Source organism: Trypanosoma brucei, chromosome 9, assembly GCF_000002445.2.
Source record: "Trypanosoma brucei brucei TREU927 chromosome 9, whole genome shotgun sequence".
NCBI classification, from domain to species: Eukaryota; Euglenozoa; class Kinetoplastea; order Trypanosomatida; family Trypanosomatidae; genus Trypanosoma; species Trypanosoma brucei.
This window is the reverse complement of record NC_007282.1, coordinates 2,111,802-2,135,340: the sequence shown is the minus strand read 5'-3', so window position 1 is coordinate 2,135,340 and position 23,539 is coordinate 2,111,802. Positions and strand designations below refer to the sequence as shown.

At 46.7% G+C, this 23,539-nt stretch overlaps 14 protein-coding genes across 14 annotated transcripts, besides 17 other annotated features; 13 read left to right on the top strand and 1 right to left on the bottom strand.

The window, feature by feature from the left end:
• Positions 1 to 346: 346 nt before the first annotated feature.
• On the top strand, positions 347 to 1,264 carry Tb09.211.4540 (uncharacterized protein; the record flags this gene model as incomplete). Its single annotated transcript, XM_822503.1, has 1 exon — positions 347 to 1,264. One exon carries the CDS (start codon positions 347 to 349, stop codon positions 1,262 to 1,264), a length of 918 nt encoding a protein of 305 aa, XP_827596.1.
• Positions 719 to 827: a microsatellite.
• A 170-nt stretch (positions 1,265 to 1,434) lies between the features above and the next one.
• Positions 1,435 to 1,480: a microsatellite.
• Positions 1,481 to 1,533: 53 nt separating this feature from the next.
• Positions 1,534 to 1,614: a sequence feature (T-rich).
• Positions 1,615 to 1,713: 99 nt separating this feature from the next.
• Positions 1,714 to 1,740: a microsatellite.
• Positions 1,741 to 1,960: 220 nt separating this feature from the next.
• Positions 1,961 to 1,991: a microsatellite.
• Positions 1,992 to 2,256: 265 nt separating this feature from the next.
• Positions 2,257 to 2,299: a sequence feature (A-rich).
• Positions 2,300 to 2,792: 493 nt separating this feature from the next.
• Positions 2,793 to 2,824: a microsatellite.
• Positions 2,825 to 3,104: 280 nt separating this feature from the next.
• Positions 3,105 to 3,130: a microsatellite.
• Positions 3,131 to 3,196: 66 nt separating this feature from the next.
• Positions 3,197 to 3,240: a microsatellite.
• Positions 3,241 to 3,698: 458 nt separating this feature from the next.
• Positions 3,699 to 3,732: a microsatellite.
• Positions 3,733 to 4,203: 471 nt separating this feature from the next.
• Positions 4,204 to 4,237: a microsatellite.
• Positions 4,238 to 4,242: 5 nt separating this feature from the next.
• Positions 4,243 to 4,281: a microsatellite.
• Positions 4,282 to 4,365: 84 nt separating this feature from the next.
• Positions 4,366 to 4,398: a sequence feature (AT_rich).
• Positions 4,399 to 4,402: 4 nt separating this feature from the next.
• Positions 4,403 to 4,427: a microsatellite.
• A 268-nt stretch (positions 4,428 to 4,695) lies between these two features.
• Positions 4,696 to 4,758: a sequence feature (T-rich).
• A 418-nt stretch (positions 4,759 to 5,176) lies between these two features.
• Positions 5,177 to 5,536, bottom strand: Tb09.211.4530 (hypothetical protein, unlikely; the record flags this gene model as incomplete). The annotated part of the gene is made up of 1 exon (XM_822502.1): positions 5,177 to 5,536. The coding sequence occupies one exon, from the start codon at positions 5,534 to 5,536 to the stop codon at positions 5,177 to 5,179; it is 360 nt and encodes a 119-aa protein (XP_827595.1).
• A 247-nt stretch (positions 5,537 to 5,783) lies between these two features.
• Positions 5,784 to 6,803, top strand: Tb09.211.4520 (hypothetical protein, conserved; the record flags this gene model as incomplete). Its single annotated transcript, XM_822501.1, has 1 exon — positions 5,784 to 6,803. The coding sequence occupies one exon, from the start codon at positions 5,784 to 5,786 to the stop codon at positions 6,801 to 6,803; it is 1,020 nt and encodes a 339-aa protein (XP_827594.1).
• A 260-nt stretch (positions 6,804 to 7,063) lies between these two features.
• Positions 7,064 to 7,342, top strand: Tb09.211.4513 (kinetoplastid membrane protein KMP-11; the record flags this gene model as incomplete). The annotated part of the gene is made up of 1 exon (XM_822500.1): positions 7,064 to 7,342. One exon carries the CDS (start codon positions 7,064 to 7,066, stop codon positions 7,340 to 7,342), a length of 279 nt encoding a protein of 92 aa, XP_827593.1.
• A 294-nt stretch (positions 7,343 to 7,636) lies between these two features.
• Tb09.211.4512 (kinetoplastid membrane protein KMP-11) lies at positions 7,637 to 7,915 on the top strand (the record flags this gene model as incomplete). Its single annotated transcript, XM_822499.1, has 1 exon — positions 7,637 to 7,915. One exon carries the CDS (start codon positions 7,637 to 7,639, stop codon positions 7,913 to 7,915), a length of 279 nt encoding a protein of 92 aa, XP_827592.1.
• Positions 7,916 to 8,132: 217 nt separating this feature from the next.
• Positions 8,133 to 8,178: a sequence feature (A-rich).
• Positions 8,179 to 8,229: 51 nt separating this feature from the next.
• On the top strand, positions 8,230 to 8,508 carry Tb09.211.4511 (kinetoplastid membrane protein KMP-11; the record flags this gene model as incomplete). Its single annotated transcript, XM_822498.1, has 1 exon — positions 8,230 to 8,508. The coding sequence occupies one exon, from the start codon at positions 8,230 to 8,232 to the stop codon at positions 8,506 to 8,508; it is 279 nt and encodes a 92-aa protein (XP_827591.1).
• A 519-nt stretch (positions 8,509 to 9,027) lies between these two features.
• Positions 9,028 to 9,909, top strand: Tb09.211.4510 (hypothetical protein, conserved; the record flags this gene model as incomplete). Its single annotated transcript, XM_822497.1, has 1 exon — positions 9,028 to 9,909. One exon carries the CDS (start codon positions 9,028 to 9,030, stop codon positions 9,907 to 9,909), a length of 882 nt encoding a protein of 293 aa, XP_827590.1.
• Positions 9,910 to 10,235: 326 nt separating this feature from the next.
• Positions 10,236 to 11,075, top strand: Tb09.211.4500 (hypothetical protein, conserved; the record flags this gene model as incomplete). The annotated part of the gene is made up of 1 exon (XM_822496.1): positions 10,236 to 11,075. One exon carries the CDS (start codon positions 10,236 to 10,238, stop codon positions 11,073 to 11,075), a length of 840 nt encoding a protein of 279 aa, XP_827589.1.
• Positions 11,076 to 12,021: 946 nt separating this feature from the next.
• Positions 12,022 to 12,570, top strand: Tb09.211.4490 (ADP-ribosylation factor, putative; the record flags this gene model as incomplete). Its single annotated transcript, XM_822495.1, has 1 exon — positions 12,022 to 12,570. The coding sequence occupies one exon, from the start codon at positions 12,022 to 12,024 to the stop codon at positions 12,568 to 12,570; it is 549 nt and encodes a 182-aa protein (XP_827588.1).
• Positions 12,571 to 12,815: 245 nt separating this feature from the next.
• Positions 12,816 to 13,364, top strand: Tb09.211.4480 (ADP-ribosylation factor, putative; the record flags this gene model as incomplete). The annotated part of the gene is made up of 1 exon (XM_822494.1): positions 12,816 to 13,364. One exon carries the CDS (start codon positions 12,816 to 12,818, stop codon positions 13,362 to 13,364), a length of 549 nt encoding a protein of 182 aa, XP_827587.1.
• Positions 13,365 to 13,607: 243 nt separating this feature from the next.
• On the top strand, positions 13,608 to 14,156 carry Tb09.211.4470 (ADP-ribosylation factor, putative; the record flags this gene model as incomplete). The annotated part of the gene is made up of 1 exon (XM_822493.1): positions 13,608 to 14,156. One exon carries the CDS (start codon positions 13,608 to 13,610, stop codon positions 14,154 to 14,156), a length of 549 nt encoding a protein of 182 aa, XP_827586.1.
• Positions 14,157 to 14,382: 226 nt separating this feature from the next.
• Tb09.211.4460 (ADP-ribosylation factor, putative) lies at positions 14,383 to 14,931 on the top strand (the record flags this gene model as incomplete). The annotated part of the gene is made up of 1 exon (XM_822492.1): positions 14,383 to 14,931. The coding sequence occupies one exon, from the start codon at positions 14,383 to 14,385 to the stop codon at positions 14,929 to 14,931; it is 549 nt and encodes a 182-aa protein (XP_827585.1).
• Positions 14,932 to 15,236: 305 nt separating this feature from the next.
• Tb09.211.4450 (hypothetical protein, conserved) lies at positions 15,237 to 16,355 on the top strand (the record flags this gene model as incomplete). The annotated part of the gene is made up of 1 exon (XM_822491.1): positions 15,237 to 16,355. The coding sequence occupies one exon, from the start codon at positions 15,237 to 15,239 to the stop codon at positions 16,353 to 16,355; it is 1,119 nt and encodes a 372-aa protein (XP_827584.1).
• Positions 16,356 to 16,519: 164 nt separating this feature from the next.
• Positions 16,520 to 16,543: a sequence feature (AT_rich).
• A 343-nt stretch (positions 16,544 to 16,886) lies between these two features.
• On the top strand, positions 16,887 to 22,892 carry Tb09.211.4440 (hypothetical protein, conserved; the record flags this gene model as incomplete). The annotated part of the gene is made up of 1 exon (XM_822490.1): positions 16,887 to 22,892. The coding sequence occupies one exon, from the start codon at positions 16,887 to 16,889 to the stop codon at positions 22,890 to 22,892; it is 6,006 nt and encodes a 2,001-aa protein (XP_827583.1).
• Positions 22,893 to 23,539: the final 647 nt, after the last annotated feature.

Here is a 23,539-nt window from a genome sequence, read left to right as displayed (position 1 = left end):
CGCTCCATTTCCTGGAGGAGCTGCAACGTGTGCGTTTTCGACAATATCTCATTCATTTCACATACACACGGGCGGAGTACAACAGATTAAAGGAGAGTGGAAAGAACGTAAGAAAAAAAAAAAAGAAGGATCTACAGGGAAGGGAAAGGACCATAAAGGGGAAAAAACAAAAAAAAGGCGAGTATTAACAATAATAAGAGCGCCGAAAAAAAAAAAAGGGGGTAAAACACATAAGTAATAAGGGGAAGGGAAGGTAAAAGTGGGAATAATAAAAAAAAAAAGTCAAGAAGAAATAAAAACAAATACCCCCCCAAAAAAAATTATCAAGGCAAAAAGGGTGTACCTGATGCAAGGAGGAAATATGTTCGACGAGCATTCATCTGCATCATGTCCCCAGCGTGATCCTGAAGATGGTGACCGTCGCCAGAACCACGGCAACATTCTTTTTGTGGGCAACATCCCCTTTCAAACCCCATGGCAGCATGTGAAGGATCACTTCAGAAGTGCTGGAAAGGTTCGTTACACGGATCTTATCGCCGACAAGACGGGCCGTCCGAAGGGCTCCGCGTTGGTGACGATGGCCACTAGGGAAGACGCCCTGCAAGCCATTCGCATGTTTGATGAAACCGACTTCGAAGGGAGACGACTTATCGTCCGTCTTTTTGATGACGGGCCACGGCCACAGTTGGTGCAGCGGGAAATGATGCCTCCGTACGTTCGGCAGGGGCAGTTGCAACAACCGCAGCATCATCAACAACAACATCATCCGCCACATCAGCAACAACAACAACAGCAACAACAACAGCAGCAGCAGCAGCATCAGCAGCGAATGCGGGGATTCGGGAATGCGAACGCTAATATGACATCATACAATAATAGCGCGGGAAACTTCGGTCGTGGTGGTGGTTACGTGAATCGCGGTGGATATGCCTTACCCGATGATGGGAATTCGGGTGTCTTCAACGATGTGAATGAGGTAGTGCCAAAGCCACGCAGCAAACAAATGAACGAAGTCGGTCGCAAATTGTTTGTATCAAATCTTCCGTTTGACTGCACCAGTGTAGCGCTGCGAGAAACGTTCCAGCAGGTTGGCGAAGTGGAACGCGCTGAGATTATCATGGGACGTAATGGAAAGAGCCGTGGTATGGGTATTGTTGTAATGAAGACAGAGGAGGAAACCCGTGTTGCCATAGAGGAGTTCGATGGAATTGAGATGGCGAACAGGGCAATGAATGTCCGTCTTGACAATAAATCCACTTCATGAAATCGTGAAGAAAAGAACGATAAAAGACGACGGGGGTGCTTGAGATCAGGGGGGGGGGAACACGTGACTTGCGAATGTGGGCGGGTATAAAAGTGAGGGTGCGATATATAATTAATGTTAGGGGGGGGGGAGTAAATGAAGACGCAGAAGCTTAAAATGATGCGTGGGGTTGCGCGTGTTTGTGTGCGTGTGTTCGCGTGTGTTTGTGTGTGTGTGAGAAAGAGAGAGAGAAGGGAGGGGGGTGTGAAGGGAAGGGTGTGGAAGTGGGGAAAAGGAAAAAAAACAAAACAAAACAAAGCACGCACAGCACAGCGCAAAAATAAGATAAGATAAAAGAAAAGAAAAAAAAAGAGGGGCGAAAGCAAATCTGGGTTCAGAAGGTTGCGAGGAATTTCCGGCAACCACACCGGACCAAACCGCGCGCAGCGGCACGTGACTCTCTGCGGTGGTTTTCTTTTTTTTTTTTCTTTCTTTTTCTCCCTTTCCCCCTTGCTTTCCCTCTCACACGCACCATTGCATAACGTGAGGGGAAATATAACTTTTACACACGAGGAAGAGGAAAAGGAGATGGATACGTGAATATGGGAAGTTGGTGCGTGTGTGTGTGTGTTGGGGGGGGGGGAAACAAAAAGGAAAAAGAAAAAGAAACGTATGCGTATGCGTATGCGTGTATGTGATGGGGATGGAATGGTGAATGGAGAAGGGGAGAGGAGGAGGAGGAGGAGGAAAGAAAAAAAAAAGAATGAGGGACCCTTAAAAAATAAATCGATAGGTAAATGTAGACGGTTCGGACTGGGGAGATGGGGGTGTTGAAGGAAGGTTGAGTAGGAAAGAGCGGGTATGGGGAATTGAAAAGCAACAATGAAGCAAAAGGAGACAGTTCTGTATTAGGTGCGACTTTAAAGCTTTATCGCATAGTGAATGATAAGGGATGAAAGTGAGGTCTGGTGTGAACCGATTTATTGTGAGGCGAGGCAGATAGAGTGACTCCATTTTTTTTTTTTGTTCTTCTTTTTTTTTTTTCTTCTGTTCTTTGAGGGAGGGGTCAATACTTGAAATTTGAGTTGTAGGGGACGCGTTGGAAATGCTCAAAGGGGAGTTGATGGAGAAAGGTAAGTGAGAGAGCGGTAAAAGGAAGCTGAAAGGAAGGAGGAGGATATGTGTATATGCTTATGCGCTTGTACGTATGTTTTGAAGTGTTTAGTCACTTCTCTTTCTCCCTTTCTCTATCTTCTCCCTTTCTCACATTTTTTTTTTGTGTGTTTCTTTGTTATTGTGAGGTTGAGATTTTTTTCATAATTTTGTCCACAAGTAGTCGTTTCGTCTGAATAAGTTTGCGAGGGTGGTGAGGGCTGCACGATTTGTTTGTTTTTTTTTCCCCTCCTTTCCTCCTTCCGTTTTGTTTTGTTTGTACGCAACGACTTATGGAAGAAGAAGAGGGGGGGGGGAGGATGAAATTTATTACATTTAGTGTTGAGCGAGAAAAGGGGAAAGTTGTCTGCGTGTGTGGAGGTTACTTTTTACAACGAAAAAAAAAAAGAAAAAAAGAAAAAGGAAAAATGAAGACACCAACCTCAGCCAAAATCTGAAGAAAGAATCCAGGTAATCAAAGAGTCGAACACATTTGTTTTCTTTTCTCTCTTTTTTTTTTTAAAAAAAAAGAAAGGAAACAAGCGAAGAGTGATTAACGGGAGGTAGGGATGAGTTTAGGTTGGAAAAGAAGGAGAAGGAGGAGGAGGATGAAGGGACCCAAAATGCGTTACTTTACTTTGCGGCGTTTGTGTAATATTGGAGAAGGAGAGATGATAATAATTAAGAAATAAATAGGTGAGGAGTCGGAGGGAGGGAAGGGAAGGGAAGGGAAGGAGGAGGATAAGGTGGGTTTTATGCGCGGTGTGATTCATTTGTTGTTGTTTCAGGGTGGCGAAGGCAATATATATATTTATATATATTATATATATATTATATATACGTATGTGTTCGCGTACCAAAGGAATTGAGTGGAAAGAGGTTACGGCACCACTTCTATTTGGACATGTGTGATGTTATTTAATCCTTAGCCTCAAATCTTTTTCCTTCCTCCTCCCTCCATGCAAACGCTTATAACAAAATGGTAGTCAGCTTCCACAAGATGCAAGCTTTTTTTTTTTTGGTTCTTTTTTTCTTTCTATATTTATTCACAAGTTACACGCTGTTCGGTGTCTGGGCGCGTGGAGGGTCTTTCGAGAGGTGAATGTGCACGTACACATGCTTGTGTAAATGACTGCATTTGTGTGTGTAGTTTGTCAACACAACTTCTTTTTGTCGTACACATGCATAGACTCCCTCACTTGATTTTTGAATTTTTTTTGTTCGTCACTACTTCTTTACCTTTCACCTTCACCTTCACTTTACCTTTCCTTTCGTTTTCTTTTTAATTTTTCGATCTCTCGCCTCCTTTTCTTTCCCTTCCTTTCCTTTCCTTTCCTCCTTTTGCTTTCATACTCTAACCTTCCCTTATCTTTCTTTCAATATGAGTGAGTGGTGACGTGAGCCCTGACAGTTGAACTAAGCGGGATAATGAGAAAAAGAAAAAAAAAGTACCGATGAATGTGTAGCCAACTTTTATTCCTTTTTTTTTTTCGTGCTGCGCTTCTGAGGAGAGCAGAAGGGGGAATAAAAATTGGCTCACTTGATGTTTTTTTTTCTTTAAATAATCAAATATGTGTGTGTGTGTATGTGTGCGTGCTTTATTCGTGGGTGTCTTGCTGTCACCGCTGTTATCTCTCTGTCTGGCCCTTTTCTTATTTTCTTCCTTTTGTTTTTTTTTTCGTTTTTCCTACTACTACTACTACATGTCTGTCTGTCCGTTCGGTCTATTTTGTTTTTGTTTGTCTTTTTTGTTTATAATGAGAGATCGAAGTACATAATTGTGGGGGAGATGAAGGTGAAGCATGCGAACACACAAACACACACACACATACATACGCGTACGGACGTATAGATGTATATATATATATATATATATATTTATACATCTGGCTCGTGTGGGAAGAGAGAAACAAATGTTGTTTGACGCCTGATTGTTTGTATCAAAAGAAGGGTGATTACGGCTTCGTTTGATTTTTTAATTTTTGTTTTTTTTAAATTATTTTCCTTTGTGTGTGTGTGTGTGTGTGTTTGTCTTTGCTTTTTCTTTTTGTACCTTTTTTGATGTGTACTTAGAAGAGAGATGAGAATAGAGATGTGACCCCTCTTATTCTTTGAGTGGAGACAATGTCAGTAGTCAACGGAAAAGATGCAAAAATCCAAGTTAGTGGTGTAGGGATTTCTAACGTCTTGCATCCATTTTCTTTTTGCTTCTTTGTTTTTTGTGTGCGGGAAATTACATATATACATATATTACTCTCTTTCTTCTCTTTGTCGGTGCTCACCTACTGGTGCGAGAACGCAAAAAAAAAAAAAGCAGGAAAAATGCAAAAAAAAAAGAATAAAATGGGGAAAAAGGGGAAAAAGGCGTTGAGAAGTGGACGGAATGGTGGAGGGGGATGATGACTGTTATGATGGGAAGGAAAGGATAGGTGGTAATGCATTTGCCCACGTGCACGTGAAGGTGTGTGTGTGTGTGTGTTTATAATTTTGTTGGGATTGTTAAGTGATTGATATGGCTATGTTGTATCTTTCTTGTCCACTCACTCACTCACTCGCAAGTTAGTTAGTGTTATGGCGCATTTATTTTCTTTTTTCTTTTTTTTTTCTCCGCCTCTTCTCTTTCAGGGACTGGGCGAAAAGGAATTACGTGAGGGATTAGGGATCGTCTTTTCTTGACGGGCTCTTTTCAGTGCGTGCCACCTAGTGACATGTGTGACATTATGCGTGAAAGGTGTTATGGGATAGTCGGATTATTGTCAGTGATATAAGCACTGTTGTAAGTTATCTCGCTTGAACCGCATTCATCACATGAACCATCGAGGATTCCGAGAGGCGTTGATTTAGGGAGGATTTGAGGGACGCAAGGAAGGAAAAGGGCATGAGAGAATTCAGGTGGTGACCGACGCCGTGGCGGTTTTCCTCCGTATCTAACGGCTGCTTTTGTGCCAACTGCCGCGGTCGTGGGTGCTTCTCTTCACTCATAAATTGCACTTGAACTCGCCATTTGTACCACTTAATGTGGCGTCGTTCTGAACCCGCCCCTCTCCCCGTTTTTACATCCTTAAGTCTTTTGTATATCTCTTCTGTACTACTCCTTTTCGTTTGTAAGAGTGTTATGATATCGCATTGGCTGGGATACATGTGATATGTTTCTCCTTTTACTAACGCGGGTGTCTGCTGGTCCAGTCGTTGGCATCGTTATTATCGTTATTATCGTCGTTATCGCTGTCATTATTGTTTTTTTGTTCCTTTTGTCGCTGCGGTACTGTCTCTACCTTCTCATGTTACGTTGAGGAATCATTTTTTAGCATTTTTTTTTCCTTTCCTCCCTCCTCAGAAATCACCCATTGCAGTCAGTTTGTGATAACCTACTGTTCTTTAGTAAAGTATGCACTGCCGCCTGCTCGCCACCAATATTCCTCTGCACATCACTGCAGAGGAGTTTTACGACTATGTGCGTGCCCATTCAAGTGGTGACGCGGTGGTTAATGCGTTGCTCATCACGCGACCTGGCGACAACGGGGCTGCGGCTCCTGGTATTAGGAAGGGGCCAGCAAAGCGGAAAAGAGCTGCGGAAAACCCCTTTGTATCTTCAGGCGCAGCGCTAATTGACTACGAAACAAAAGCCGCCGCTGATGCAGCTCGGCGTGTGGACTTTTTAGTGGGAGACACTGTTGTTATGCTCAACGTCGTTGGCTCGGTTGCCGTTTCTGGACAGCGTGAGTGTGAGAAGGAGGGACGCAAGGCGTATGAACAACTGCGGTGCGGCATACGTGATGACAACTTTGACTCAGCAGGAGGTCGAAAGCGACCGCCTCCCAATGTTGAAGCCGCCGTCCATGAGATGGAGGTTCGACTGGTTGGCATACCAACACATTTATATGGAAACTTTCTTGGAGGCATTGGAGAAATTGTGCGGAAGGAGGGACCGAGGGGCGAGGAGGAGGTGGGTGGGTCGGATCCCTCCGTTGCAAGGTTTGGCTCTGCGGTGGTGCTGCGGTCGGTTGCCGACCTCTTCTTCGATGTTGCTCTTGCGATTCGGCATCTGACGATGGGGGAAATGTTGTCATTGCGTCGTGTATGTGATGATGAAGCGCTCATTACTGTTCCCAGAGCAGTTGGAATCCGGCTTCTTGAACTAGCTTCAGAGGGTCACGGCCTTCAAGTAACTGTCGCGGTTGGTGAAGAAGAACAAAACGGTTGGAAGGTTACCGAACAATCTCAGTGCGTTAGCTATTATTTATCCGTGCACAAACCCCGTGCGCAGGTGATGGTGGATGGTGAGAACCTACAATTGGTGAAGAAGCATGAGGTATTGCGCAGCATGGCAAACATGATGGAACACACCAACGCAAAAGTGGCAGGATTCGTCGACCCGTTTGGTAATGTCCTTATTCCTAGACAATGACCAGGACGGGGAGCGCGACAAGGTTAAGTGATGGTTTCTTCCACCATGTCACCACTGGTGCGGGAGCGACGTGCCAATTCATTTGATTCCCCCCCTTACATTTGTGCAGTCATTTGTTTATCCTAGAACCAACTTCTACCTGTAACACTTTTTCCCCTTTATCGTTTTTCTTTTCTTTCCTTTCCATTACGCCACTTTTCATTTCGTTTAGATCGTGCTTTCAAGAGTAAACTAAACTTTAAGATACTTTTTCAAGAAACATGGCCACCACATACGAAGAATTTGCTGCGAAGCTCGACCGCCTCGATGCCGAATTCGCCAAGAAGATGGAGGAGCAGAACAAGCGATTCTTCGCTGACAAGCCTGATGAGGCTACGCTGTCCCCTGAGATGAAAGAGCACTATGAAAAGTTCGAAAAAATGATCCAGGAGCACACGGACAAGTTCAACAAGAAGATGCGCGAGCACTCAGAGCACTTCAAGGCCAAGTTTGCGGAACTCCTCGAGCAGCAGAAGAATGCCCAGTTCCCCGGAAAATGATTACAAATTTACTACACCTCTCATTTTCTTTCCTATGTTAGAGTCCCTAGGGATAATACTATAAAAATCTTTTAAAAGATGTAAATACCACTTTTCTAGCGCAATGCATGAGTATATGAATTAATATTGGTTGCCACTGTTAACTTACTTGTCCCGTTCACTTCGGTGTGCCTCCCTATCCCTTATCCCTGAATAAGTTGCTCCTCCTTTTTCCTTTCCGTTACGCCACTTTTCATTTCGTTTAGATCGTGCTTTCAAGAGTAAACTAAACTTTAAGATACTTTTTCAAGAAACATGGCCACCACATACGAAGAATTTGCTGCGAAGCTCGACCGCCTCGATGCCGAATTCGCCAAGAAGATGGAGGAGCAGAACAAGCGATTCTTCGCTGACAAGCCTGATGAGGCTACGCTGTCCCCTGAGATGAAAGAGCACTATGAAAAGTTCGAAAAAATGATCCAGGAGCACACGGACAAGTTCAACAAGAAGATGCGCGAGCACTCAGAGCACTTCAAGGCCAAGTTTGCGGAACTCCTCGAGCAGCAGAAGAATGCCCAGTTCCCCGGAAAGTGATTTCGAAAACACTCTCCTTTTGTTTCTTTTCTCTCTTATTAGAGGTCCTTCCGGGCACTATGTTACTAAATTCCACCTCTTTGGTGTCTTTGCAAGGGGGCTACCTCTGTCAAACTATTGATATCTCTAAAATAACGTCCCGGATCATGTGTTGCCGTGGCGCAGTTTTTACTTACCTCTTCCACCACTTGTACTGCCACTTGCTTGACCTATATCGTTTTTTCTTTTCTTTCCTTTCCGTTTCGCTACTTTTCATTTCGTTTAGATTGTGCTTTCAAGAGTAAACTAAACTTTAAGATACTTTTTCAAGAAACATGGCCACTACATACGAAGAATTTGCTGCGAAGCTCGACCGCCTCGATGCCGAATTCGCCAAGAAGATGGAGGAGCAGAACAAGCGATTCTTCGCTGACAAGCCTGATGAGGCTACGCTGTCCCCTGAGATGAAAGAGCACTATGAAAAGTTCGAAAAAATGATCCAGGAGCACACGGACAAGTTCAACAAGAAGATGCGCGAGCACTCAGAGCACTTCAAGGCCAAGTTTGCGGAACTCCTCGAGCAGCAGAAGAATGCCCAGTTCCCCGGAAAATGATGATAGAACATATGTATTTAAGGAGACTTCTAACCCCGTGAGGATGTCACATATTTTTTTTTCGTTGAGGTCTTGATGAATTTCTATTGAATATAATTTTTTTTGATCTTTTTTGAGTTCCTTTACTACTACCCCAAGCAACGGATGTTTTTTTTGTGTAGTGGGAGGGACGAATATGTTTGAACTCTCTGCAAATGAATAGAATCTATTTTTCCTTGTACTCAGCACCTACTTGAAGGAATTTATGATTGTGGTTAAGCTGACACTCATCTGTGCATATTTTTTGGACGCGTATGTATCTTACTTGATTATCCTTTCCCTCCATTCTCTGTAATCGTATTTTCCTCTGGTTCTGCACTGTAAATAGCGGTAGTAACCTCGAAGTGTAGGGAAACTTTGAAGGGGACTACTGATTTGATTTTTCTACTTTCTGCGGCCGTTGCGTCTTAGTGTGTGTTTGGTCATATAGCGTGTATTCCCTTGTGGTAGTGTTTTTTTTTTTTTGGCGGAGCGGGGAGAATGCTGTGCCGTACCTTTTTACGGCAATTCAGGATGAGTGGTGGGGATATGTTTGTGGAGTATAAAGTGCTTTCCCGTGACCATAGGCGGTCGATTCGTGTTGAGGACGCGATTGTGGATCCAACATTCAAACGGACCGTTTTGCCGCTTAGTTGGTTAGAATTACTTCGTAGTCCCTCACTTAGACTACCAACAGGCTATTTTGTGGAGGAGACTGTGCATGTGTCTTTACCCAACGCAACCTCCAATGGAGGTAAAAAGGAGGCGAGGCCTCAGAAGGGCGGCTTTGCATCAGGGTCGCCATCTGTTGGGCGGAATGAAGCAAATGCGATTATAGCTGGCCCCGTCGTTTTATACATCACCGGTCAAAGTGTACCTGTTGTGCTGAACCCGTATTTTGTGCCGGAGGGTACTTGGGACATGAGGACAAGAGATGGTGAGTTGGATCTGCGGCTCGGCATGGACGCAATCGAGCAATGCACACTGTTCAGTGAGCTGCGGCCGGGGGGTTTGCTTTACGGGAAGTTGCCCGAAAATCCAAATGTCCGTCGCAACGAGTCTCTACGTGCGACACTCGGACGTTATGGCATGAAGTGTGATCTTGCCGAGTCGCCACTAGTACCGCGTCCTTGGACACGAATGCGGTATATGTTTATCGATGAGCTGCAGCGCGGCCCCAAACTGACTGAATTTGTCGGTCACAATCCACGAAACGGAACTCCTTGGCGCTTCTCACAGAATACTAAATATTTCCGCATCGGAATATGGAGAGATACTATTCGCCGTAACGATATGAATGAAGGGCTTCATGCCCACAGCAGCTGGCAGAAATCACCGCAACAGTCCGTGCCTGAGGTTCGCTTCCTGGCACCTTATCCGTAGGAGTGGTGAGTGGAATGGCCAAACATTCACATATTCTAACCTCCAGCGATTTCTTTTGCTTGTGACTTGTTGTTTCCCATTCTCCTTTTCTCTGGCCCCCACGACTGTATGGAACTCTCTGGAAGGTACGTGATGAGAGAGTATGAGGTCTTGCGTCGCGAGGCGTTTCTCTGTTGGCTCTTCCGTTCAGTTGTTTTTCTAAATTCTTTTTATTGTTTCCTGATTAAGGGCACTGGTTACTGTGGGGAGGTGCGCAAGGGCGGGAACGCACAGAGAAAAGCACGTAGTAACGAAGGTATCTAGCGGGCTTAAATACGTAATATCTCATGGCTTCTGCAGACTCCAAAGCAGTCTTGTTATCTTCTCAACCAGGCGCAACTGCCTACAGCAGTACGGTGGTTGTAAAGGTCCAGGCAGGCAGAATGATCTTACAAGATGGAATTGTGCGGCCGTTACTGGGGAGTGGATTTTTATTCCTCTTACGCGAAGGACTGCTACAGGACACTGTGTTGACGTGGGTTTCTTCTGATGGTGAGGAACAATGCCGCGTTACACTACCTCCCGGTAGGGTCAAGGTTAGTTGGGTAGAAAAATGCAGACCGTCAAGGGTTTTGCTCTTTGATATAGATAACGGCAAGCAGCCCTTGTTCTTCTGGATGCAGTCACGTTCTGATGAGCTTGACGAGCCGGTTATGCATAGGATACAACACGCGATTGAACGCAACCGACAGCAAGCCGTAGCACAACATGGTAGGAGGGAGATAAAAATGGGCACATTGCAAAATATACTGAGCGACTTATGGTCAGAAGCCTTAGCACATGATGTGAACCTTGTGGATATACTTGGATCAGAAAAATTGCTTAAGGCTCTGCAGGAGGATCCGGGTTTTTACACCTTGAGGCTCAAAGATTACCTCCCGCTTGGGGAACTTGACAGCGGGGTGCCGTTGGACCTTAAGAAGCTCATGAATGACCGCCAGGTGCAATGGACGGCCGAGATTTTAGGAACCCTCCTCCGACATGAAACAACGTACTCTCAACTCTCTGCTTCATTTTTGAACGGTACCATGTTGTGGGGTGCAAATGTGACGTCATTTATTGTGAGTATCATCAACATATTTCTCCCGCAAAACGAGCAGCAGCAAATGGGAGAGAGTGACAACTGACTCCGGCGTTTTCCTGATTCAGCGCACATGTGCGCATGGCAGTGGCAGTGCTGTTAGCCTTCAGTCTCCGTGATGACGTGGCCTCATGTTACACTTCATTTAGCACCGAATAAACGGCAGGGTAGTACACATAACACCATTTGTTAGCTCATTGGTGCACTATTCATCATTCCTCGTTGATCACTTTTCCTTCCCTCCTTTGTGTTTCCCCTCTCTTGTTTGCGTAGAATATGCCTGGTTCGGCGAACCGTTTCCGCAGTGCTTTTAGGCAGCGTCTTGGTGTTTTTTTTTGGATCGAACTTTACATTTATCTTGCATCCCTATATTAAAATAATTATTTTCTCCTAATAAATATTCCTCATCATTCCACGTCGTTGACCCCCCACCCCCCCGTAAAGAGAACAGATAATGACGCTGACACATTAAGCAGACGCAATGCAGTCAGGAATTCGGTTTAGAAACTCTGCGCTGACCTGCCCTGACCCTTCAGCTAAGGGATAGCTCACCAGTTTAAAAATGAGATATAGTCAGAGAGGAGTCCACGTTTCGTTCTTTTCCTCCAGACTAAGATCGTACTTACAGTCGGTGCCACGCACGAAGAGAGAGGACCAGGGGGATAGCCAAAAATTAATATGAGGAACAACAGACTTACAAAAAGGATACACCTGGTACAGTTCCCTCTGCCGAATATTACTGACCTAACTTGAAGTATCCGGAAATGCCAGCAACAGGCAGTGCTGCCCTCCCGACAAACTATATTTCGTTTGTCAATTGCAGTCCACTTACGTTACAACTTAACACGCTGTTTCTACATTCCTATCTTTGTACAGTATCGTGTGACTGTTAGCATTTCACCATTTTTCTTATTACCCCTCAGCAAACACTGTGTGTGTGTGTGTGGAAGGACCGTAACCAAAAGTAAATAAGGTTAATAAAGTTTGCTGTGATGGGTCAATGGTTGGCTTCCGCTTTCAAATCCCTTGTGGGAAAGCAGGAGGTGCGTATTCTTATGGTCGGCCTTGATGCTGCTGGAAAGACGACGATCCTGTACAAATTGAAACTTGGCGAAATTGTGACGACGATTCCTACCATTGGTTTTAATGTTGAGACTGTGGAATACAAGAACCTGAAATTCACCATGTGGGATGTTGGTGGTCAAGATGTTCTTCGTCCGCTGTGGCGCCACTACTACCAAAATACCAACGGGATTATCTTTGTTGTGGATTCAAACGACAAGGAACGTGTGGGCAAAGCCCGCCAGGAGTTGGAAAAGATGCTTTCTGAGGATGAATTGAGGAATGCCGTGCTCCTTGTTTTCGCCAACAAGCAGGACTTACCGAATGCGATGAGCACAACGGAAGTCACGGAGAAACTTGGACTGCAGTCTGTGCGCCAGCGCAACTGGTATATCCAAGGTTGCTGTGCTACAACGGCTCAGGGCCTGTATGAAGGTCTCGATTGGCTGTCAGCAAACATTAAGAAGAGTATGAAGTAGTACTCCGCTGAAACTCTTAGGTTTTGTTTTCCTTGTTGTGATTGTTCTGGTGATGTGCCCTCCAATTGAAGTAAATGCCGCTAAGTTAATGGACACCTGTTGCAGGAAAAACGCTCTCTTTGTACAGCGTCGTGTGACTGTTAGCATTTCACCATTTTTCTTATTACCCCTCAGCAAACACTGTGTGTGTGTGTGTGTGGAAGGACCGTAACCAAAAGTAAATAAGGTTAATAAAGTTTGCTGTGATGGGTCAATGGTTGGCTTCCGCTTTCAAATCCCTTGTGGGAAAGCAGGAGGTGCGTATTCTTATGGTCGGCCTTGATGCTGCTGGAAAGACGACGATCCTGTACAAATTGAAACTTGGCGAAATTGTGACGACGATTCCTACCATTGGTTTTAATGTTGAGACTGTGGAATACAAGAACCTGAAATTCACCATGTGGGATGTTGGTGGTCAAGATGTTCTTCGTCCGCTATGGCGCCACTACTACCAAAATACCAACGGGATTATCTTTGTTGTGGATTCAAACGACAAGGAACGTGTGGGCAAAGCCCGCCAGGAGTTGGAAAAGATGCTTTCTGAGGATGAATTGAGGAATGCCGTGCTCCTTGTTTTCGCCAACAAGCAGGACTTACCGAATGCGATGAGCACAACGGAAGTCACGGAGAAACTTGGACTGCAGTCTGTGCGCCAGCGCAACTGGTATATCCAAGGTTGCTGTGCTACAACGGCTCAGGGCCTGTATGAAGGTCTCGATTGGCTGTCAGCAAACATTAAGAAGAGTATGAAGTAGTACTCCGCTGAAACTCTTAGGTTTTGTTTTCCTTGTTGTGATTGTTCTGGTGATGTGCCCTCCAATTGAAGTAAATGCCGCTAAGTTAATGGACACCTGTTGCAGGAAAAACGCTCTCTTTGTACAGCGTCGTGTGACTGTTAGCATTTCACCATTTTTCTTATTACCCCTCAGCAAACACTGTGTGTGTGTGTGTGGAAGGACCGTAACCAAAAGTAAATAAGGTTAATAAAGTTTGCTGTGATGGGTCAATGGTTGGCTTCCGCTTTCAAATCCCTTGTGGGAAAGCAGGAGGTGCGTATTCTTATGGTCGGCCTTGATGCTGCTGGAAAGACGACGATCCTGTACAAATTGAAACTTGGCGAAATTGTGACGACGATTCCTACCATTGGTTTTAATGTTGAGACTGTGGAATACAAGAACCTGAAATTCACCATGTGGGATGTTGGTGGTCAAGATGTTCTTCGTCCGCTGTGGCGCCACTACTACCAAAATACCAACGGGATTATCTTTGTTGTGGATTCAAACGACAAGGAACGTGTGGGCAAAGCCCGCCAGGAGTTGGAAAAGATGCTTTCTGAGGATGAATTGAGGAATGCCGTGCTCCTTGTTTTCGCCAACAAGCAGGACTTACCGAATGCGATGAGCACAACGGAAGTCACGGAGAAACTTGGACTGCAGTCTGTGCGCCAGCGCAACTGGTATATCCAAGGTTGCTGTGCTACAACGGCTCAGGGCCTGTATGAAGGTCTCGATTGGCTGTCAGCAAACATTAAGAAGAGTATGAAGTAGCGGCGCGTGATTTGTGATGTTATATTTTAGTTTCATTATATGATGAACAAGCGAAAATTGTGAGCTTGTGATTGTATTGTGGTGCAGTTTTGTTGCTCTTGTTCTGTCGTGCATTGTTGTGCTAAGGAAGTGTTTCAATCCTTTAAATTTTCTGTGGGATAACATTCTGTGTATGTGCTGCAAAACGGTAGTCAAAAAATAAGTAAGGTTGATAAGGTTTGCTGTGATGGGTCAGTGGTTGGCTTCCGCTTTCAAATCCCTTGTGGGAAAGCAGGAGGTGCGTATTCTTATGGTCGGCCTTGATGCTGCTGGAAAGACGACGATCCTGTACAAATTGAAACTTGGCGAAATTGTGACGACGATTCCTACCATTGGTTTTAATGTTGAGACTGTGGAATACAAGAACCTGAAATTCACCATGTGGGATGTTGGTGGTCAAGATGTTCTTCGTCCGCTGTGGCGCCACTACTACCAAAATACCAACGGGATTATCTTTGTTGTGGATTCAAACGACAAGGAACGTGTGGGCAAAGCCCGCCAGGAGTTGGAAAAGATGCTTTCTGAGGATGAATTGAGGAATGCCGTGCTCCTTGTTTTCGCCAACAAGCAGGACTTACCGAATGCGATGAGCACAACGGAAGTCACGGAGAAACTTGGACTGCAGTCTGTGCGCCAGCGCAACTGGTATATCCAAGGTTGCTGTGCTACAACGGCTCAGGGCCTGTATGAAGGTCTCGATTGGCTGTCAGTGAACATTAAGAAGAGTATGAAGTAGCGGTGTGTGATAGATGATTTAGTTCTTGAAGTAGGTTATTGTTAATACCTCTTGCTATGGGTTCCTTTATATCTTTTTTGCTTTCTTTTTCCCTTTTTCGTAATTTCATTTGTTGCTGATCGCGGGGCACAAATGCGTTTATTGAGGAGTATACGGAGCTTCTTTTGTTCTGCTAGGTTGTTAATTTATTTAGGTGTTTTCTTGATGTATGTTGTTTGTATTTATTTTGGTGGAAATCTTATTGCTCTGATGTTTTTTTGTGAGATTTGTTTTTTTAATTTTTTTACACTAGAGGGAAGAATGTGATGCGGTCTATACCTTACGGGAGCAAAGTGGGGGAGTTATGTCGCGGTTTTGTGTCTGCATTCAGCCCCGCACTGCACGGTTATCACCGTGGGTGCAAGGGTTTTTTCCCTGAACCTGCTGAATGCTGGTTGGCAATCTTGACGGACTCGGTGCCTTTTTATCGAAATTCTTTGGTAATATGTCCTTCGTTCATGGATGACGAGCGGCTTGGGGCAATAACCCGTCGTTCAGGTGAGCACTTCCCGGGTTGCCGTGTGGCCGCATTGCGGAGACGCATTGGCGTTGCAACAAGCAGTCCATGCTGCAGAGCTGAAGGTAGTGGTGAGGCCCTGCAGGTCAAAGGCGGTCGACTCCCTCATTTTGTTTCCCCTTTAGAGACTGTGGCACCATCATCTCTTGATGCAGTGATTTTTGCGGGGAATGTGTTTGGGGAAGAAATGCTTCACGATGCGCCGTGGCATTTGTCCCTGGCGCATCGGTGCCTCCGACCACATGGTGTAGTGGCCGTAATGGGGTATTCTCCCGTGATCCGAGTTGTGGCACCAGAGGCGGCACGAAACGATGCTGACGATTTTCTGAAGGATCTTGTGGACTCTGCGCGTGCCGCAATTGAACGAGGGGAGGCAGATAACATGCGGGAGGCTTTGCAACGGGTAATGGATGTGAGCAGTAGCTTAGACGTTGGTCACGCGGACATGTATTTTCCCTTCCCCTCCGTACGGAGACGGTGGTTTTGTTCTGAGTACAGTGCAACACCCGCTCAGGTGGCGGCGGCGTACAGATGTCTCCCAGAATACCAGTTACTCTCCACAGGATCTAGGGGAAACTCAAGGGCTCCTCAATGTAGTGACATGGAGGAAACACTGATATGCGAGGGTGGTAGTGGTGACGATGCGTTAAATGTCGTCCGCCGTCGTTGCATTGTGGATCCACTCGAAGCATTGGAGGGTTGTTTGCGTGCGCTTTTAATCTCGGGAGGGGACACTGCTGCTGGCAAGTCGGCTTTACGAGTCCGTGTGAGTCACTTTGTTGTTACGTGCAGCACCCGTTCGATTAATGCGCAATCGCAGTTGCCTCCTCATCCCAGTGCCGTTGAGCGCTTACCACACCTGAAGTAACAAAAGGACATTTGGGTTTCCGACTGTCCTCCCCACGAACGTCTCTGAATGGAAACGGGAACACTTTCCTGTGCATACCAGCGCCTCAGCGATGTTTATGTCCGTGGGGCGATGATGTGGCTGTGAATACCCCTTCCCTGCAGATGAAGTGTGTGCGCGGGAGGTTTTTTAATTTATTTATAAAAAAAGAATCCGTCTTCATTTGTTTGGATATCGGAGCTTGTCCTCCTCAGTTAGTGTGGGAAGGGGACTAACACACACCCTGCTGGAGGGTAATACATCGCTTCCTGTTGTTCGTTTAGTGAGCGCGCAAGGTTGTGTGGGACGTAGTTCGGTTGGGTCAGGAAGTTCGTGGGGCAGAGAATGAAAGTGTGTTGTTATAGACTCTTTTCTCTCCTTACTTTTCGAAAGGTCAGGGGTGGGGGGTCGACTGAAGAACAAAGGTAGTATAGTTGAAGTTTTCATCTGTGGGTCTGGGGAAAGCGAGGCGATTCTTTTCCTTTTGTTCTGTACATTTGCTTCGCGTCACTGATGTCCCCATTTGTGCTCAGGTGGTTGAAGGATCAGTTGTTGTTGGCTGCTGTGAAGCAAACGCTTAAGAACATCGTGAAGGATATTAATGAAGATCAGTTGGAACGCGTAGGCCTTACAATGGGTGGTTGGGGAGTTGTTGTTAAGCTCTCGAACCTGCAGCTCAACGAAACTTACATCAATGAGACAGTTCTAGGTACTGCGGGTGTAGAATGCGGTGGAGATACCGTTGCGCCAGGTTCTACGCGGCGTGGGTTATTGAGCTTAGCGTCTGGGCATGTGCACACTGTGGAGGCTACGTTTAGTGTGGGCACAACCGGGAGGCGGCGGTTCGAAGTGGACGGTGTTCAGCTCGTTTTCGACGTCAATCCTCGTGCAATGGAGTGCACTACGTCCTCCCGTTACTGTGATCATCCTCCTACTTTTGGTGAGGGGGGCGCCGACAGCAAGGGTGTGACGGAGGAAATCCCGCTGTCTCGAGAAACGGTGGAGGATGCGTACTCATCCCTTGACAATGATGGAATTCTCTCGCGGGGTGCAGACGGGAGAGGCCCCAATTACGTTGTGGAGGAGTGGGGGTCTCATTCTGTTGGGCAATTGTCCTCACAACACACGCTTGACGACTGTGTAAGGGCCCTCGTATGCAGCATAAAGAAGTTGGCTTACAGTGTGAGTGGCCGCATGAGCAATGTTAGTGTCATCCTGCGGGTACCACCTCGCGGACAGGAAATAGTCGTCGGGCGAGAGCCTCCATATGGCACTGTAGAGTTACTGGTGTCATTTGAAGGAGGGTTCGAGATTGACGACGCGGGTTCGGATCCGAATGGAGGCACAATGAAGAAAATTGTTCGATTTTCTGGTCTTCGCGCCGCTGTCTATCCGTATGGTAGGCGCCAAACGATGGTTGATGCCGATGTGGAAAGGGGTGAAGTTGTTGATACGGGCGATATATTTTTGTGCAGCGGGCATCCAAAGGAGTTCATACACAGTGTTGAATTCCACCTCAGTGAGGCTGACATGGCGGTTGGAGTGCCGAAGGGATTCAGCAGGGCACAAATAACAACAAAGGTATTCCTCTTCGTGCTTTCACCAACGCAGCTGGGACACCTGGTTCACATCGCTCGTGCGATTGCGGGTGCGCCAAAACCTTCTGAAGAGCCAGCAAGTTTAGCGGCCAAAGGTGATGTCTGCGCGACACGGCGATCCGCCACGTCGCTGAAGATTACATGTGAACTCATTTCATCCACATTTCTACGTTGCGAAGATCGTGAGGGGGTCAAGCGCGCATGGAAAGCCCTTGTAGAACACTTTGAGGATAATAGTGTTGATGAGTTGCTTCTATCCCGGGAACACAGGGTCATTTTACACCGTTTTCTGTTCCGTACAGGGTTCTACGAAGTGTACGTAAGCGGTATTAGGTTGTTGGTATATCCGACGATCACCAACTCTCTTTCTTCAGAGGATGCATTGCACGGTGTGTTTGGAAGTGACCTTGCTCGCCGTTGCTCGGTGGGGATAGTTGCCATTGAGGCATATGAACGGCTCCCGTGCGAAGATGATACCAGTGAGGATGCCCGCACTGAGCTGACTGATTGGAACGGTGTGGGCAACACCAAGTATGGCCGAGTTGTGCTTACCACGAGAGTGAATACCGTATCGAAATCAAAGCGGCGGTTCAGTGTGGGGATTATCATCGGTACAACCCACCCCCTAACCCCTGCGGAGGCAACTCGGTATATCGGTGAATTTCCTAACGAGGGGATTGATGCAGCGGCAACTGTATTTGAGAGCGTTGCTATTATTTTGTCGGGGATAGATCTGATCGTAAATGTGAATCTGAATACTCTAGAGAGGTTAGGCAGTTATTGGAAGAGACTCCAGTGCATAGTGAGTGGCCCCTCTCCTAGCACCGTGGCGGATCAAAGATCGCAAGACGCTGCGTTACCGTCTGTGTTCCCTTCCTCAGGGTCGATCCACTCGGTTGTTCCAACGCAGGAGAATGTAGGCGACAACGTGGACCGGTCGAAAGGCAGTGCGTGCGAGGACCCGCTTGTGGAGTTTCCGCCGGCGCTTCCGTCCTCTGAGACAGCATCTTCCGCAATCCCTAAGAAAAGCGTGGTGGCGCCGTATTTGGTTCTTCGATCGTTTGAGTTGGAGCTAGAGAACGCAATGGTGGAGGTTTTGTTCATGACATCAAAGGCACCAGATCCTGACTACTGTGGCCCTCTTACCCGTCGCCTGTGGGGTCGGCTGCGAGAAGAAGGAGAGGAAATGCATCTCTTCACCAGTGCCTTGTGCGCGGGTTTCGGCGATGTTGAGGGGCCGTATCTTCCAGTTACGCTAAGTTGTTACCTGGAGAATGTTAAACTCTCTGTGGACAGCGCTGGTGGCATGAAGATTTCACTCAGCAAGGTGCTACTATCGCTGAACGACCACAAGGACAACGAAAGAAGCGGGATTCAGTGTTCGTTCGACACTGAAGAAGGGGAACCATGCATTACTGTGCAGCGTCACCCGAACCACCCGTCGTACAAAAATATTGGTACGGCATCCGCACCTAATGTACCCTTCACAAGGGAATACCACCAGGAAGAGGTCAAAGCTGAAGAAAGAAGTTTAATAACTGTTCGGGCAGTCGTTCATCACGTAAGTGGTACCCTCCACAAATGTGAGTTTCTTCTGATCGCGTTCTTCCTTAACCAGGTGGCGGAGACTGTTGACAAGCTATGCATTATGTTTAAAAAATTGCACCGAGGGGAGAGAAGGATGAAGGGTGATACGTGCAGAGATAATTTATCCTCACAATGCGATGACATGTGGAGCGTGGGCGCGGACGGTGCTTCCGAAGCCACAAGCATTAGTATCAGGTTGTTGGTGGGCGAGGTATCGACGGTGTTATGGGCACCGCGCCTTTCATCTGCAGGCGTGGCCATAGGAGAACCCTTGTGGCGCTGCATACCTTACGAAATGCGGAAGGTCACTGATGCTCGACTACTGTATCATCAGTATCAACTGAGGTTTTCAAACGTTGAAGTGTTTTCCTTTCACGAGACGTCAGATGATGTTAAGAAGGTGACTGTTCACGCCGAGACTTTGTGTTTTTGCCTTCAAGAAAATTTGTGTGATGTATGGTCTGACAGCGTAGACTTTCAGTGGCTTCCTGAGCATGCTTCTTCACCTGAATGGGGCGGAACTGTGACGCTTCTCCAAAGTTACGGCACATATTACAATGATGTGGGCGGCCTCCAAACTCCGGCAGACGCTCATGGAACCTCGGAAGTATTGTATGGTCGGCGAGCGGGAGGAGTTTCACTTTGCCGGTTTTTAAATTTCGAGGATCACACTGAAACGTATGATGCAGTTGTGCTTTTGGACCGCATTTTCATGGGCCACCAGCCTGCGTGGGAGGGGGATAACTGGTTTCTTGTCATCTTTAATTATTTGTCAGACCCAAGCACTGAGGTGCTGAGCTCTGCTGTGGCTCAAAAGGTGTCGGGAGTGCAGGACTGCTCCGCGGATGTAATAGATGCACAGAGCGATGATGGTGTTTCGATGGCAACAAGTGCAAAAGTAAGAGTAAGTTTTTTTGACACACTAGTGGAGTATCGACCTTTCGGAAGGTACTCCGTGATCGCTGGCCTTTCTCCCCACATCAAAATCGATATCATTGTGCCAAGTCTTCCGACAGGAACAACCGTTATAAAATTGTACCTCGGTAGAGACACGGCATCATTATTTATTCACGACAACTTTCCAAAGAGTTTATTGGTCATTGACCATGAGACGGGATACAGTTCACTTTTCGGCGACAGAAAGAGGGGTACAGGGGCGCACCTCGCAAACCTTGGGTTTGTAAGGGTTTTGGACATTTACCAGTCTAATGTGTCCACCGATCACGTGAGTAAGTGTTGTGCTAAAGGGGGTGACGCAGAAACGAAAGGCGCAGCGGCAGTAACAGTTTCCTTGAATGCGACATCAGAGAAACCACTCTTTATCACGGTGCACGACCTTCACGTTGCCATGTTCTTTGCCCAAGACTCGCTATATCACTTCCAAACCACTGTTACAAATTTTTTTACGGGGTTGGATGTCGATTTTCTCCCTTCACCGTACTTGTTGGTGCAGCGCAGTGGGGAGTACTTCGCCCACATTACTCAGGTGAAAACGGTTAGGGAGATGTCTGAGGTGGATGTGCATGTCGTGGCACGTGATTATGGTGCACGTTTGCGCCATCTGCTAAATAGTTCCGTCATCGCAGCTTGTCACGGGGTGCCAGAAGTTTTTCACCAGAAGATCGATGCGCCCTGCGTTGACGAGGGCGCACAGTCTTTTTCTGATTTTGATATGCTTGGAGACGTAACCTTTGGGAAATCATCGTGGGGAGTCTGGAATACCCGTAATGATGAAGCTGTAGATCTAACGAGTCACTGCAAGTCTCAGAATTTTTTGTCTGTTCACGCTACTTATGAAGGATGTTTGCCCATCGGTTGTTGGAGCTCCACATCTGGGGACCCTTTGAATTGCCCAAATGACGCACCATGGAGGTTGCCGCCCTTCTCCACCGCGTCAATGGAGATTTTTGTGCGAGATTGTAATCTCGTTGTGCATCTCTACGGCGGCGAAGACTTTATACGCGCAGACGTTCCAGACAAATACTTACGTACCCTCCAACGCTTTGCTGTAGATGAAGATACTGCTCCGGAGTCGTGTGCTAATCAGCTTGCATCGGAAGAGCGTGGGCCTTCCAATGAGCTGAACCGCAACTTTGGGTGTGATGAACACCGCGATGACGTCCTCGGTGGTGGTCGTCGACAGGATGAGCACGTCATTGCTCACCTGAGGGGTATTCGCGCGCAATTTGATCGTTTTGCCCCTGGTAAGGCGTACTTCATGCAATTGCATATTACAGTGAAAGACGGAGAGATCATTGACCGCATTGAGGGAAGCACTGTGCAAACACTTCTAATGGCTTCCTTACCTCAGTCGCTTCGGGACTGTGATAGCGATTTATTTTCAATGAAATGGACCACAATTCTCCCTTCCACTTTGTCAGGATATGCGGGAACGGTAATTGAGGGGAAACCGGAGGAGGAGCTGTACGTTCGTCTCCAGCCTATTACCGTGGCTCTCCACAGGCGAGCCCTGAATTTGCTTCCAAGATTCATTGAGGTGCCCGAAAATGTCACCGAGGAGAATATAATTTGGAAGAAGGCACGTAGAGACTCACTATTTTTCAGAAAAATTGAACTATCTCCTGTCACCATGACACTCTATGTGCAATTTGAAGGGAGAAGCGCCTTTGAAGCCCTACATGGAAATGTCTTTGAGCTGTGTAACTATTTGCTACCCTCACTGGAGCGCGCACAAGTACAACTGCCGCGGATGGTGATCACTTCATGCCCCGCTGAACAAGTGTGGGGGTTATTCTGTCAGCGCTTGGGTGGGGAAATTGGAAAGTTTTGGGGCTTCTTTCTGCTTTGCTGCGCCGTTCAACCGCTACAGCTGGCGTCAAACGTTGCCTCGGCGAGCACTGGGGTTTTATTCGCCCCGCTAAACGAGCACCGTCGCAACAAGCGCTTTTTCGCAGCTGTATGTTGCGCGTTACGTAGCTTCCTTTTGACGGTAACCACTGAGTCACTGCATAGCGCTGCGGGTCTCTCGCATTCGCTGCAGCACGTGACAAGTAACTCCATTTCATACCTCGTGCCGGCTAGTGGTGTGAATCCTGCGGCACGTGGTTCGCAACCGGTGAACGCCACGCAGGGGGTTCAAAATGGACTAATAGAAGTAACCCGAGGGTTTCGCGTAGCGTATGATATTGCTCTTCACTGCCTCGGACCTCAAGGCAACAGCATTTGCCTACCTGTCGCTTTCTCTGCCATGTTGGACGGGTTGCTACGGGGAACCGGCGAAGTGTTGCGGGGCGCTCGCAATGCCATAGCACCAGAAATGTACGAACAAGAGAACAAGATCTTCAAGGGTAAACAAACCAATCCGCAGCAATGAGGCATGTGTTGGTGTACCTTAGGTGCTTGCATTTTGCTGGTGGAGCGTTGCCACTCGCTCATGTGGCAATGTTGAGTTTTCATTCTTCTATTTTCGGTTTACGTTGCGTTGACTTCCCACTGTTCTATATTTGCTAGCGAGGGTGGTGTTACACTTACGCTTTTACTGACTAACAACGAGTGACTACACGTTGGTGAGTACGTGCGTGCATGTATCTTTGTGATGTCGCTTTTCTTTTTTTTCTTTTTTACCTTCTATGTTGTTGTTGTTGTCTATTTTTGTGCGCGCCGCGTTTTCCTTGATGCGTTCGCTGACTACACCGCTACTTTATTGTGATCTTAATGTAGTGCACTTTGCTACCTCACGCCTTACAGGTGTGCTTGGGCATGCTATACCTCTTCCCTCTTTCCATTTCACGTATCAGTTCAGTTTTTTTTATTTGACTTTTTCCTATCGCAATAATTTTCAGTTGTTGCTGTTGGATGTCCGTCCGTCCATTCCCGCAACCAGTTTATTCTGCGGTACAGTGACGTAGCGCCAACTTTTCCACACCTTACTCCAACACTTGCACAACTAAACAAAACAAAACAAAAAGTAAGCAAAAATGAAAAGAGAAAGACGAAAGTTCAAATACGGAAGCACTGTCT